At 48.4% G+C, this 15,769-nt stretch overlaps 1 protein-coding gene across 3 annotated transcripts in view; it reads right to left on the bottom strand.

Annotated features, from left to right (window-relative positions):
• Positions 1 to 15,769, bottom strand: part of SMOC1 (SPARC related modular calcium binding 1) — a 53,969-nt gene that overhangs the window by 18,210 nt on the left and 19,990 nt on the right. For all 3 annotated transcript variants that reach the window (XM_032962989.2, XM_032962985.2, XM_032962987.2), the window contains exons 8-9: positions 14,376 to 14,568; positions 10,929 to 11,008 (exon numbers count right to left, since the gene is read on the bottom strand). In XM_032962989.2, the coding sequence (XP_032818880.1) occupies positions 10,929 to 11,008; positions 14,376 to 14,568 (273 nt within the window). The remainder of the gene's footprint in view (positions 1 to 10,928; positions 11,009 to 14,375; positions 14,569 to 15,769) is intronic.

Genomic DNA, 15,769 nt, shown 5'->3' with positions numbered 1-15,769 from the left:
CCAGTACACGGGAGCGACAGGAACTACACGTGTGAGTGCGGCCTTAGTCACTTTTCATCGTACTCCGAGTCGAGCGCAGATGAATCTTCTGCTTGAATTGAGTCAGCCGCGCATGAAAAATGGTGAATGAGCTGCTGGTTCAGAGCCAATTACCACGTTAGGCCTGCGCATCACCACATGTGACAACCTACTCTCTGAGACGCGGTTGCTCATTGTTTCCCGAACCCTAATTTATTCTTGTTTAACTATTCACGTGAAACAGTTTCAGTGTTCTTGATTTCAGTTGCTATCATTGCTTCCAATGGACGTTGATTATTTGAAAACTGCTTAACCCGCTAGTTTGTGTGAAAATTCAACCTTTTTTTGGTATTTGACAAACCATAGTTTAAAACGAATATTTACAGCCTTTTATCAATCCACTGCTGAATGAAGGTCTTCCTCATGCCATGACTGTGATGGGGTATTGTTTGCTTGTACTTTACCGCACTGATTCGTTTGGCTTGGTGAAGGGAGGGGGGGGGGTGAACCAGAACAGAATCAGGCACCACTCGCCGCTGACGCTCACCATGACTGGGAGGGAATTGAACTCAGATCGCCGGGTCCACGGCACAGTGCAATTCTGACAACTATGTCGCTGCTCCACCGCCAAACCCCAGTCAGTTAGCCAAAAATACAAGTATTTGCTTTCGTTAGCTCTAGTTTTTCTTTGGTTTGGTATTTAATTCACGGGGGGAACGCAGGCACAGCGGTTAGCCCGCTGTGCAATGAACGAGGTGACCTGAGTTTGACTCCCAGCCACGGATAACATTGGCGGAGAGTAATATCTGATATGATCCTGGCCTCTCCAAATCACCAACATGCACTGAATTGCGTGGCACAGCGTGGCCATACTATCCACAAGACCAATAAGTACAGGGAGGCTTTCATCCAGCAGTGGATTGACAAAGGGCAGTAAATTATGATTATATCGTTTTTTTGTTTATTAAATCTGCACTAAGAAGGCATTCTTCACTGCAAAACGCTATGAAAGGTTAACATTTGGCATACGCAAGAGCTAATTGAAACCTTGTAAAAATGTCATGCAACGTGTGGTATCTGATGTATAGTTTGGAATACTTCAAAGCCCGCATGAACTGTGTGTTTTTGCTGAAATAATTAAAATACAAACGGCGTGTATAAAAATGACAAAAAAAAGGTTTCTCCTCAATGAACGCTTATCAAGAGACATTCCAAGCAAGGCGAAACGTGAATCCAGCTCAAAATTTTGCCTTCCGATTTTGAATATTTACATAAAACATTTAAAAATGCATTTTTTTTCTTTCTGGAAACGAAATCGCTGTCTTCGAGTTGAAACAGAACACATGGAACTGTTGTACACGGCCTCTCAGAAACTGAAACCCCCCGTTGAGCAGCGATCCGCTGTGCGGTCATCAATTGTCGCAATTATGAACAATCCCCGTCCGACATTTGATATGTATGGAGGGAACGTGCACGATCATAGATAGACAGATAAATAGATGGCATTCCACATCTGGGCAGGCAATAAGGTTAGGTTAGGGCTCCTGATGACAGCTGTTAACCCTTGGGATCCCCAGCACAGCTGTAACAACACTCACGCCTGCAGTCCCCGCCTGGGGATGGCAGGCGGATTTACGGTCACCCTCTGACCCATGACCTACGGGGGTCCTTTGAGGACAGGCTGAACGGCTGGGAGAAAATGTCTCCGCCACACACTTGTCGTACGCTTTGTTCCTCCGCTCCCCTGACGTTTGACCCCGCCACCCGCCGGCTCCCCCCACACCCACCCCCCCGATTTCCAACCCCCAACCCTTTGCACCCTCACACGCACGCTCAACTCCTCCACCCGCAGGGTCCCATCAACTCAACCACCGCATCGGCAACGACACCTTCCGTCCGCCTCGTGTAGCCTTAACAGACTGTTGGGGCAAGTGCTGTTAGCGAACACCTATGAAGGTGGGCACGGCGCACGAGGGGGTGGGTGGCCAGCACCACGCCCGGCCGCCTTTGTCTCCCGAGCGACGATGATTACTCATCGCACCAGGTACTCATTTGAGGCTGAGTCGACCTAGGGAGCGGTTCAGATAATCATCACCGGTGTTGGCCGTGAGCAGCAATCGAACTCGGCTCGCTAGCTCCGTAGCGCAGCGCGCTAACCGCTACGCTACTGCTCCCACCCACCGCGAAGACAGAGATCCCCCGTATAGCCTTAACACATTGTTGGGGCAAGTGCTGTGAGCGAGCACCTCCCAACCACCACGCACACACGCACGCGCGCGCCCCACTTTCCATCTCTGTACGGATAGCGGGGGTGGAGGCGAGGGGGAAAGGTCACCGCATTGCAAATCACATGTGGCATCTGATATTGATGCGTACATACCGACATGATTTAATTTGTGTGTGTGTGTGTGTGGACGGGGTCCCGCGCCGCTTTCTGATGCGCGTTTACACATGTGTCAGTAATAGACCTCAGTGAACCACAAAGATGTGGAGCTCTGCTCCGTGCTTAGGTAATGAGTAGCATTCGTGAGAACATTACGGCATCGTTTGGTCTCAAATTCCAGTTTTGTTGCTCCATAAATGGAAGAGAGCTCGCGTGGAAATGGCGATGCTAGACTTTAACAAAGTTATCAATTGTGCTATCGGCGTCATGTCGTGAGAGAGAAAAGGGCATTGTTACGTGGCACTGTTGCAGTGAGCAATGCCCCTCGTCTCTGTGTTCGAGAATGCCCCAGGAAAACGACACTACAGAACTGCTGCTGAATTCGCTATTTAACCAACAGTCGACGCACAGCGTGCATATGTCCCTGCGGAGAGCGCTTGCCACAAGTCAATCAATAATGATCAGAGCTGAATTCATCACCGTTAAGTGATAAATCTCATTTAAAACGATGGTATTGTTGTGTTGTTGCGTGAGAAGTCACTGCTGGAGCATGCTGCGACCACCATCAGCTGACTCCACTTGAGAATCTGGTTTCATCGCAAGGCGGTGGCTTAAACCGGGACTCAAACCTGGACGTTCAGTGGCGCCCGGCTCCTTTCTCCAAACACCCCCTTGGCAGCAAGCGGTGCACCTCAACTTACAGGCGTCCGCGTCTTCCCCAGCGTCTCCGGCATTATCGCCGCCTCTCGTGTCGCACGTTCCGCACGCGCGACACGCGCGCTAAGTTGAAAGCCGCTCGCAAAGCCGGGGGCCGGGGCGGGGTGGGGGAGCGGGCGGCTTTGGTCTCACGGCCGCGCGCCGGGGAAGGAAAGTTGGGAGAGTTCGTCAGCAGTTAGCTGCCAGCTCGGCAGCTAACCGGGGTCAACGCAGCGTCTTGGGGTGGGGGAGTAGGCGCGCTCACCTCGACCGCTCACCCCGACTGATCACCCCGACCGCTCACCCCAGACCGCTCACCCCGGACCGCTCACCCCGTCAAAGTCTCGCTGCTTTGCCTGGCGAAGCTGCGGACAGCGCCCTGGCACGGGGCCAATGCGAAGGCCCCGGCGATGACAACCTGGCGAGCGCATTGTGACATCTCGCTCCAGATCTCCGAGGAAGCGTGGCACGAACACCCTTAAGACACCGGTTGAGAGAGTAAAGCGTATCCGTGTGGTGGTTGGGTACAGCACCTGTACCAACAAAGACAAACATGTCCCGTGTAGACTCAACATATTGTTGGGGCGAGTACTGTTAGCGAGGGGGTGGGTGGCCAACACGCCCGGACGCCTTTGTCTCCCTAGTGGCGATGTTTACACATCGCACCGGGTACTCATTTGAGGCTGAGTCGACCTAGGGAAAGAGGCCCAGGAACGGTGCAGATAATCGTCACTGATATTGGCCGTGAACGGGAATCGAACCCGGGTTATCAGGTTCGTAGCGCAGCGCGCTAACCGCTCCACTACCGCTCCCACCTGTACCAACACACACACAAGCGGGGCGGGTGACGCGCGTATCCTGCTACTTTAATATTTATTTCCCATGGCAGGTTTGTTTTTACCCCCCCTCTCTCTCCTGTTTTAAAGCTTTAAACAGCGGCGGGCTGAGTTGCACGACCACTTGGAAGACGTTCGCAAATATACAACGCGCAAATACGCTCACTTTGAAACGGTTTCTATTAGAGCAAACAAATGTTCAGTGTCGGTAAAAATATTTCCGGATGTCTCCCGACGCTACGGGAGCTGGGATGTCACAACCCGCTTCGCTGACGGAGAATAATTAAAAATGAGCATGAAGCCAGTTATGTACACTTGTGCAAGCTGTGTAAGTTGTCCAATCAGTTACAGTAATTATGTGCATCATTCAGAAATGTACGCATTAAATATCAGGCTAATTTAAATTAATAACAATATTACTTTTAGTTGTATTATCACTGAGACTAAAGGAAGCAGACAATCAGTAGGCAGAGACACAGTTTAAAAGAAAGCTGTTGGTTTCATTTAACCGGTTCTGTTATTTACAATCATAAGAAAGGAATTTTGGATTGTCATTAGAAACTTCATAAATTGTTACCAGAGCATAATCGTTTGCAGGAATGTAAAAAAAAAGTGCTCGCAACACAGAAACGAAAGCTATAATACTTCCTTGTAGGTCTCCACACTTGTGTTGCAGCGTGTAGCTCTCCTAACTATTTTCGGATTGTACCGCGTGCTGTTTGGCACGATGTCCGATGTTTCACACCACGTGCCGGGAGCTGCTTGAGGAAACTGAACCCAACAACCCATCGGCAAGATAAAGTTACCATCATTTATTTAGCGTGTGGCGATCCAACAGAAGAGGCACCCACTGACACTGCTGACACAACGTCGTTGTGGTGAAAGACAAGAGAGCTATAGCACAATGAAAGTTGCGTGCTCACCTGACAATCTGAGTTCGTGCTCTTTCACGTGGTGGCTGTGGCTTGCTCTCTGCACCATTGGCCCAGCTATCGAATTGTATAGCCGGTGCAACGGGACCGGGTCCCGCAGGTTACAAAGAGGGAGGAAATGGGACAGAGGGCCCGATTCCATACCTGGCACCAGGATGTCCAACCATGCAAACCACACTGTGCCACCGCCCTGAACCATAGATTTAGTCTGTGATGAATACCTTTCAGTGCAAAAGTTAAAGTTACGTTAATTTTTGGTGAACTTAGGTTAGAGCTGGAGAGACCAGGAATGTCTAATTTGCAAGAGTGAACTGGACTTGGGTGAGTATATCGTGTTGTTACCCAGGTTACCGAAACCTGTTGTAATTAGGTTATCCGTGTCTTTGCGCGAAGACTATTAAAAACAACTAAATGCTAATAATTCTCTTTTTTTAGGATGGGGGGGGGGGGGAGAAATAATCAGCAACAATCTCGGAATATTTGTCAGAATCTAGCAATTACAGTGATTCATTGAAACTTCATGGACCCCACCATAGTGCATTGCAATGTAAAGTATCACACACGTCAAAGATTATATCAAATCGAAAGTTACGAGTGTGAACACAAAAAATATAATTTAACGGTTCATGGGAAGTAATTTATTTACGCGCCGTGGATTTTTGAACCAGCCGCAGAATATATCTCGGTACTTTATAGCCGTGCCGTGAGCAGCAAAAAAAAATAACATCAAAAGTAACAAATTTACAACAAAGAAATCTACTACAAGCCCGTATACTCAACGTCCTTCTGCCCTTCAAGAAAGGGTCACCTGGGTTAAGCACTGAAAAAAAATCCTTCACTTTTTTTGTGCCAAAGTGTCAAGTTTTACATCTCTGGGGGCTTTCACTGTTCAAGCCCCCCCCCCCCCCTTTCCCCACTTTGACGTGCTCCTAAACCCAGCTGTCGTACTTCTAAGTTTCCTAGGCCCCAAGGAAGGTCAACTATACAGCAAGAGAGCAAATTGCCGGTTGACAGCTAACCCAAAAATAAGCGCTGATTCTTTACTTGCAAAATCATCCCACGCTGCCCCCACCCCCTCTCCCGTTCCAAAGTAGCCAACCCTCAATGACGACTTTTGTCCACTTGAACAAGAAGCTCCCTCGATGAGAGATCGACGGCTGTGAACGGTTTTCCCGATACCTTTGTGTCGTAAAAATGTACAAGCTGACAACGTGGAGAGACTGTTTTTGTTGGTTGTTGTTGTTGTGTCTATAATCTGCGCTTCATGTTTACGTGCTAACGGTTCTTCTAGCTCGCTCGCATGGACGGTCAACTCTCGATCATCCGGGAGTAATGTGGGGGAGGGGTAGTGGACCGGGTTAGGGGAATGAAGCCACGTGTAAATTCGGGCTATGAAACGCATGTATTGTGCATCGATGTCGAATGCGGGTGACGGAGATGGAGAATGTGCACTATCTGTATTGCTCCTTAGAGTAATGGATGCTGAGTCAATGACCCTCTTGAGCGAGAAGCTGCTAACAATTAAAAGAGTGCATGCGTTCATATAAAAACCTACTATAATCACCCAGGAATGTCCTTAACGCTCGTGACGTCACACCACATCGATCAGCCCCCCTAATTAATATTCATGAGTAGGTGACGTCCTCTAAAAGGACACCCCCCCCACCCCCCCTCAATAATAATCATGGACAAGTGACGTCACTCCACATCGAACAGCCCCCCTCATTAATAATCATGAACAGGTTACGTCCTCCACATGGACCCCCCCCCCCTCATTAGCAGGTGACGTCACTCCACATGGAGCACCCTCCCCCCTAATTCATAATCATGAGCAGGTGACGTCACTCCACATCGAACAGCTCACCTCATTAATAATCATTATAAGATGACATCCTCCAAATGGACACACCCACCCCCCCTCCATTAATAATAATTAGCGGCTGACGTCAACTCACAACCCTCACGACAAAGGCAGAACCCTCATCACGTCACGTGATCTCCGTGACGCTGTTGAGACATCAAAGTAAAAAGGACGTCGTGATGAACAAGGGATTATAAACCTTACATGAAATCAGTCTGTGTCACCGCGCCCTTACACACGCATTGATGTAATTAATATCACGTCGCGGTCTGCTTTTCGCTTGCAAATTTAAGATGTACTGCAATACACCCGTCCTTGGACGGGCAAAAGGCGAGTCTATATTATTTATCGCAACGACATGCTTAGCCCAGAACGCGGATAGGATAATCCACCCACAGTTAACGAAGGGCCGACATTTTTGGTTTCAATTGGGAAAGTGAATTTGTGTTGTTTGGTTACAGACACAAAACTCGATGAAGGAAAAACGTTACGAAGGAAAAACATTCCGAAGGAAACTTGATAAAACGTCAATTGTCGAGAACTGCATCCTGGGAAGCGTGCAGTACAGGGGGGGAGAGAGAGAGCAAAGGTTTACGCTCGAGATTTGCTGTACTGCGACGTGTAAAACAAACAGGTTTTTTTTTGCCGAGATTAGCTTTGTAACGCTGTGTGGCCGGACCAGCATCCATCACAAATGAGAATCTGGGTGAGAAAGGACCACAGCCCGGTAAACGTACAACGTTGGGCCACAACAATATGCTTGCCCCCACCCTCCCCCATCCAAACAACTACCCTGGCTCTAAACGTGCTGAGCCCCCAAGATCTGATGAGGCCGGGCATATTCGGCCTGGTTTATACATCGAGCGTGCGAGCAAAGTGTCACACCAGCTTATGAACGCAACGTCCTCTTAACATCAACTCCACGTTGCGCTTACGGAAATAAAAAAAAACAACAACAACAACATCCTGCCATGAAGCAGGCAGGAGAACGCGAATGCGAGCGCAACGCACTGCTGACCCGGCCGGCCGAGTTTGACTCCCTCTGCCAGGGGCTAATCGGAGCCAATGCCGAAGCACCCCTTCGCCAAACAAGCACCCGACCGCCCTCTTCACCCAGCAGCGGATCGAAACACGGCCACGGAATGATTTATTTTTTTATTTTTTAAAAACCAAAAGCGTGACTTTGAGCTACGGAGAAAAAGGTGTCGCATGTTCCTGACTTCAGCCGCAGCTTGCCCTCATCGCAGATTCACCACCCCCCTGTTAAACAAGCACACCTGCACTCGGCCTCACATACCAGGCCGCCCACTCTGCACCTGTCCCCGAGCAGCAAAGACATAAACTGTCAGATGCATTGAGAATCCCGACAGCTAACGTAGCTGGACAACTGCCACGCGAACACACACGCGCATGCACACAGATCAAAGATCCCCACACCCTCCCACCCCCCCCGTATAGCCTGAACGGATTGTTGGGGCAAGTGCTGTTAGCGAGTAACACCTATGAAGACCTGCACGGCACTCGAGAGGATGGGTGGCCAGCACCACGCCCGTCCGCCTTTGTCTCCCTAGTGGGGATGTTTACACACCGCACCAGGTACTCATTTGAGGCTGAGTCGACCTAGGGGGAGGCCCAGGACCGGTTCAGATAATCGTCACCGCTTTTGGGTGGCCGCGAGCGGGTATGGAACTCGGCCCGCGCTACACTGGTCGCACTAGCGGCCTCATAGAACAAAGATCCCCCGTGTAGCCTGCAAGGAATGTCGGGGGCAAGTGCTGTTCGCGAGCTCCCCACGCGAACGCACAGATGCACAAACACACGCGGGGAGGAGGAGGAGGAGGCGCGCACACAGTTCACACCCACAGCCTCACAGACAAAACAGCTGCAGTTTGTTTGATTTACTTCGTTATTTATTTAATTGTTTGCCTCTCTTTTTGGGGGTGGGGGGAGGGTGGGTTTTTTTTTGTCTGCAAATTCCCAGTCTTGTCCAAACCTTTGCCGAAGGGGTTCAGATTTCCAAACACCACGTGTTTGCATTGGGCACCTGCGAATTGTGTGAGTCAGTGCGTGCGTGCGCGCGCTCGATCCGCGTGCGTCTGTCTGCCCGCGTGTGACCAAGGATACATGCCCAGTCTCTTGTGTCGACTGTTGCCGCATGCAGGCTTACCGCTTCCTGGAGGTAGAGGCTTAAGCCCCCTTTTTTTTTGCAAACGAAGAAGACGTCGAAGAAGTAGGGAATGCAAACGGTGGTCATATATTTTTTTTAAACAAGCGTGGCCTCGCGAAGCAACGAGCGCTGCCACCGCCAAGCAATCACGAGGAGGATAAACGAGTCTCGTCCCACGTAGCAAGCCCCCGCCGCTCTGCTAAGTCCACTTCGTTAGTAATTATGGTGTCGTCTGCTTTTTATTTTTTTAAGAGGAGCTCTATTTGTCCGCGAATGCTCGACTTCATCTCGCCATCCTTTCCCTGCTCCTCTCTCTCTCTCTTCGGGTCACTCTTCTCTCCCTCATCCCATCTCCTTTGTCCCTCCCTCCTAGAGCGTTACGAATGCGCGCAAGGGTCACGCGGATAATGCGGACCTTGGTTCCCCCTTGTCACGACAAGCGTCATTCGTGGTGTTTTGTAACAGAAAAATATACGGAAGGCCAATGTTTCGGGCAATGGCCCTTCCTTAGAGCAGAGGAAAAGAGGTGGAGTGCAGAGAGATTAACTGAACTCACGGTATTGCACATTCCATCTGGCTTCTTTACTTGGGTGTAGTTACTCGCCCACCATTCAGATATAAAGTGTCTGTCCTCCTTTCTTCTTGACAAGTTACCGCAGAATTGGACATTCTGACTGCTGACTGTGTCATCCACTCTTGGAGATGATCATGGGTTATTCATTTTTGAATAATATGGGTCGCGAAAGGCTATGCGTTACATTGACTTATTCCATAAATAAGCCATGCGTTCTATACCTATAGATAACTACCTTCAAATGTATACACCATGTATCGTGTCAGGATCATACCCCATATCTCTTACGAGGACGATTGCAATGTCTTGACGGTAAGGTTGCCTCATTAGCTGAGATGCCTGACACCTTCACTGCCGAGTACAGTTGTAATCATTACTCTCCCTCCACTCCACCGTGAGTCAATTAATTTTTCTCCATTAAGTGTTGTGGTTCAATCCGTGACCCAATCATAATTAGCACTGTGATGGTGCATGGAGCATCTGCGAGGATGCTGCCAACGCAACGTGAATTTCATACACGCGGCATATATGAATCGATAACACATCGATTTCTCACCCACGCGGTTCCGTGCACGTATCATGAGCTAAACGATCGATATTGATTGACTAATCAATGCACCGTTACTCCTCCGCAGCTGAGACCCACCGCTGTCAATGCGGGCGCCGTCACGCTCGCTGCTGCGCCCGAGAGAATGTTTCTGCCGTGAACACGCACGAAACGCATCGCTCGCTTCCTGAATCCAGGCTCAAACGCCAGCGAAAACGTTGAACGTTATGCCCTATCCACTGCTGGATCTATCTACCCACCGCGTGCACAAGATGGGTTTTGGAAGGATTTTTCTATTATCGACCACACACACACACAATGAATCCGATTCTGGAAAAAATATTCTATAATCGTTGTGCCTAGCCTTTGCAAACTCTAAAAAGGCATATGACTCAATGGAAATTGACACAATCATCTATGCTCTCACAGAATTCAGAGGCTAAATAAAACAATATTTAGAAATCAGAAAATACCATTTAAAATTGGAATTGATCGCACCGAGAACAAACTACGCTAATGATTGCCCACGTCGTTGCGCAGAGCAGTAAAATACACATTCGAAGAGGAGACAGACAAGAAGGCATGCTTTGTATGTATGTTTAACTTATTTTGCACCGTACGGAGCCAACGGTGCTAATCCGAGGTCCTTTCGTGAAAGTGTAACATTACCTCTACAGCAAAGCTAATATGTGCTCAATAATTCGGGCCGCACCAAATCAGTAGTCTGCCGTCAGCTACTGAACAATCTGTGAAAAAAAAAAACATCTTTGTCGCTCATCGGATTCCTCCAGCGTGAACGCACATTCTGATTCTGAAGTTACCCCGAGCGGTGACAACCTGCGGACAAGCGACGGCGAATGAGAAAGGGCGCTTGTCCTCCCGCGCGCGGTGCACCGTGGGGCCATGCCTCTCACCTTCGAGCTCTCGATCTCGGAAGGGGTCTTCGAGCTTGCTGCGCGCCCTCGCGTTCCCATCGCACTCGGGCAGCTTGTAGCTGCCGGTCGAGAAAGCGAAACCGAGAGATTCGTTTTAAAATCCGTGCCGTTGGCGCATTGGTCTACAGACCCACGGCGACGATTCGCGAGTCTCCCCGTCGAGCCGCCGGTGGACGATGGCCTTCCCCCAGTGTCGTGTTGCGGGACCATACTTCACCCGTTCAGATGTATCACTCGCCACTGATGTTAGCCGTGGCCGGGAATCAAACTCGGATTGCTGCGTCCGTAGCACAGACTCCCCACGCTATGCACGTGCAATGCTGGTTGTAAGCGCACATTGTTAAAGCGCAGTTCTGATATAAGCTCACGTAACAGTTGTGAGCGAAGGTGAACGAATCGTACTTCTCAAATAAGCACAGCTGATTAGGTAAGGGTTAATCACTCTTTGTGAGGGGGGGGGGGGGTTGCGGCCTTTGTAAATTAATCTCTATGGCTTTATATTTTGCAAGGAAATGTTGCGCTTGGGTTTTGGCATAAAACTTATATTTGTATTTTCTTCTTTGGTTCTTTCGGTAAAATTTCGATTTAAAGCTTTCCAAAAATCGGCGCCCCCCCAATGCACAACAAACAGACAGACAGACATGCGTGCATCTCTTTGTGTTAACGAGGCAAGGAACCACATTGAGACAAAAAAAATTCGTATATGATCCAGGGACATCTGGGGCACAAAGTAATAACCTGAATACGTAAACAATCTCTTGAAAATCGCACATCATAAACCTGATGTACAATTATGATCGTTGAATGATGATTCTCGAAGTAACTTTATAATAAAGTATTGATTAATTAGACAATGCAAATGAGTATAATGGTGGTGCCGTGGTTAGTGCATTGTGCTATGAAGCAGGTGACCTGAGTCCAATTCCCAGTTCATGGCTAACATCGGCGGTGAGTGATGTCTGAACTCAGAATATTTATTCATACTGGAGGAATCCGATGAGCCATAAAGCTCTTCACAGATATCCAGTAATCTGGTCCTGGGTCATCCGCTGTCCACCAACCCACAATGATAAGCATGGTCACAACAAGTCTTATTAGCAAAAGGGCTTGCACATTATCTTGAATAATCCATGAGTCATACGTTTGCCCACATTACTTTCCAAAATTGTCATTTGCAGATATATGTTTTATTCCACATAACAGTTCTGAAAGAATGAGAGACAATTAAACATCATAGATTGCACATCTTAAAACACTGGACCTGTTTAATAGTCGATCTAATCAGTTGCAATACTATTTGGGGCATCCGTGTAATTTTTCGAAGCAGCTGTGTTGACACCTCACTGGTAATTGTAAGTGCATGGCCCGGTTATCTTTAGGGCAGTAAACATGCTTGGGATCATTAAAAGTACCAGCTGGTTGGCACATTTGGATTGACGGAGATACTCGACAGTTCAATATAAATGTTAATGTGTAATATTATTCAGGCTTAATTTGAGGAATTGATGTCGAAATTGAGAATTAATTCTCTTTTTTTCCATGTGGCTGTGGCGTCTTTTTTTTTCTCTATTCTGTTTACTAACCTCAACTTATTAAAATGTTAGGCGAAACTGCTGTCATTTCATTTGTGCAGATCCTAATACCCATATTTCATCATCATCATCTACATGATTTATCCACTGCTGGATGAACGTATAGCTCCAAGCCGGTGGCATCTCTCATGGTCTTGCAATGTCAATTCCATCTACACGAGCAGATTCCTTCTCCGTGATTTGATGTTCTGTTTGGCGTGTTCCCTACTTTGGCCATCGTTGATCTCATCCACAGACCATCGTCCCGTCTCGCCACGTGTCCTGCCAAAAACACTTTTCTGGTTGTGTTCCGTTTTCTCTGTCCACTGCCCATGCTACCTGATCCACATGTCAAAGGCAGGAAATAAGTAATCCGTTTCTTTTTGTTAAGTGTTTATCTAGACCAAATAATAAATTTTGCATGACAAAGTAGCGATAAATACAGATAATAGGATGAGTCGTGTTTCGCCTCCAGGTCACTCCTCTTAATCGTATGCGGGTTCAGATAACAGGATGAAATTAGTGCTTTCGGGAAATCATTAAATGGGTGACTCAGCCAAGTAAAGGCTCTATACCCAGGTTGATCTTCTGTCGTTGCTGGACCCCTTCTCTCATCCGCGCATCGGCCAAAACCAGTGTCGTCACTGACTTACGGATAACACATGCTTGCATGGATAAATTACGGCGCGCGGATCACAGCACGCTCGTGTAATAGCTGCATAGCTCATTGGATTCCTCCAGTCTAAAGGAAGAATCTGAATGTGTTCACAGATATATAGGGGGCACCGTGAACGAGTGCCAGTTCTTGCCACACAACAGGTTTTGGCTAACTTTCAAACAAAGCCATTTGTGTAAAATATATCTAAAAGACGTGTGTTTTTTTTGTATCAAAAGCTATGCAGCATTCCACTGTACAGTGTATGCTTCTAAAGACACTTTAGCAAACAAGTCTGTCGTCACGCGAGTTTTTGTAAAAAAAAAAACTAACAATGGGCTTAACTGTATTGGTTGGGCTATGAACTAAACAGCTTCTAAATTATATTCTTGGTTCTTTCGGTAAAGTCACGTAGAAGGGAAATAATGAAATAATAAAAATACGTGACTTTACCGAAAGAACCAAGAATATGAATCCCTGCAGTCACGAAAGCTTTAAATCAAAATTTAGCTTCTAAATTGTATGCATAGGCCTTTATACCATATACGATACAAATCCGGTTGTGTGTTAAGGTTATTTATGATGATGATGATAATAATACAGAAGATTGTAATCAGATCAGAAAGGGTTTTATCAGAAAGGAATGCGAATGGCAATGGCAGTGATACTGCTGCTGATGGTAATATGAAAGTAACAAAATATATTTCCCTGTACTCCACCAATCCACCACTGTATGGAGGCTTACAAATGTTGGACATGTGGGCTGTTTGATCATAGTTCACCACTCTGGTGAGTGGTAATTGGTTTAGGGTTGTGCCCAAGGACTGCTCCAGTTATTCCTCGCCACTAACCACGTGAGCCATGGTTAGGATACGAACCGCGGGGTCACCGAGTTTTGCCGCGCACTGACCTAAACACTGTTCCGCAGCTCCAATGTGCAAGAGCTCACGAATTTTACAACGTCTGTTCAGAGTTTAGCGAAGCTATTCGCCGTCGAAGTAGAATGCTCTCACTTGCATCATCACCGATGCAGTCGGGGATCGAATGAATCCCCATCGGAAAACCACCGCGACCTTCGGGTTCCGCAGGGCAACGCGCCAGCCATCTCGCCCGCCGCTCAAATCCAACGCAACATACCGGTCACGACGATGGTGACGGTCACCACAACGGAGTTGATGGCGTGGCCATGCTAATTCTCACCGTGCGGACGTTCCGGGTATGGGCCTCCCCGTGTCCACGTACACGCACCAGCAGTAGCCCGTCGACTGGTGGCACTGCACGGGCCTGTAGACTCCGCCGGCCGCACACTCGGGCACGAAAATGCCCTCCCGCGGGTTCTTGCGCACCTCCTCCGTGGCGATCTGCCTCTCCTGATCACATGACGGGTTCTTGTCTGCGTGCGCAAAGGGGCAGCCGAGAGCGTTTGTCACCTGGTAGGGGTTGTTCGCGTTTGCGTGCATAGGGGCGCTTTCTTAATCTTTTCCCGTTCCGATGACGTACGTGTACATCCTCAAAACGAAACCGGAAGAACAATTTAAAATCATTTCATCGGTACCGAGGCTACCGCAAGGCCATGCACGGAGCGCGTTTGGCATATTTTGGCGTCAGCTGTCATCGAGTGCGGCCGTGTCGCCACGGTTCTCTGCGGTGAATACAATGTCCTTAAAAACAACGGCGTCACGCCTCTCTAAAATACAAAATTAACGCTGAGCCGCTAGCACGTTCCTGAAATTCAGCTGTGGACGTGGACGCCCACTCTGCAACTTGCAGAGACGTCTCAGAACAGGAAAGGGTTAAATGCTCCAGCATCTTAAAACACCTCGCAGGAGTACATCTCATCATAGTTTTGTTTAACTTTTGTTTGAGCCGAGGGACCCCCCCCCCCCCACCGCCCGCCCCCCTTCCTTCTGCTCACAGCTCTCCTTGTGTGGCACGAAGTGGTGAGTCACCCGGCCTGCGAGCGAGCATTCGTCTGCCATTAGGAGGGCGTTGCTGCTCTCTGTGGTTCGTCCCAATCAAGCAAATCTTTTCGTAATTCTTAAAATTTGGCGAATTTTTATGACGTCTGCGGCACACACAGCCTACTCGTGATTCGTCAAATGCTATTGGATATTTAGTGTGCACTGCGATACAGGCGGTGCGTGACGATAGCTAACACTACCACAGTAATAACCAGGGCTACCCGGGGTCTTTGACGGCAAACCTTCGTAGCAGCTGGCGAACGCACACGTGGTGCGAATGCAAATCGCTCGGGTTTCCCGTGGTCACGTCAAGATTGGGGGCTCAATCTCTCATCTAGAAGTTATTTGGGATGGCTCGCATCGATGACGATGTCCACTATTTCCTTGCCTCGATATTTAACAACAACAACAGTATTCAGGAGCGTAATCTTGAAGTGAATATTTTCTGGGTCGCTGCTCGACTGGAGTAGACAGCACGTGACACGTAGCCACAGCTATATAACTACCGTAGGCTTACAACACTGAATGTGTCGTCCCATCTATACTGCGTTGACCACCCTCCCGCAAGTCACACTGCTCAACATGTATGTGTGTCTGCATGTTGAACTTATTTCGCACCGTACATAGCCAACC

The sequence above is a fragment of the Petromyzon marinus genome, chromosome 29 (genome assembly GCF_048934315.1).
Source record: "Petromyzon marinus isolate PM22_M1 ecotype Great Lakes invasive population chromosome 29, UKy_Petmar_22M1.pri1.0, whole genome shotgun sequence".
NCBI classification, from domain to species: Eukaryota; Metazoa; Chordata; class Hyperoartia; order Petromyzontiformes; family Petromyzontidae; genus Petromyzon; species Petromyzon marinus.
This window is presented reverse-complemented; position numbering and strand designations above follow the sequence as displayed.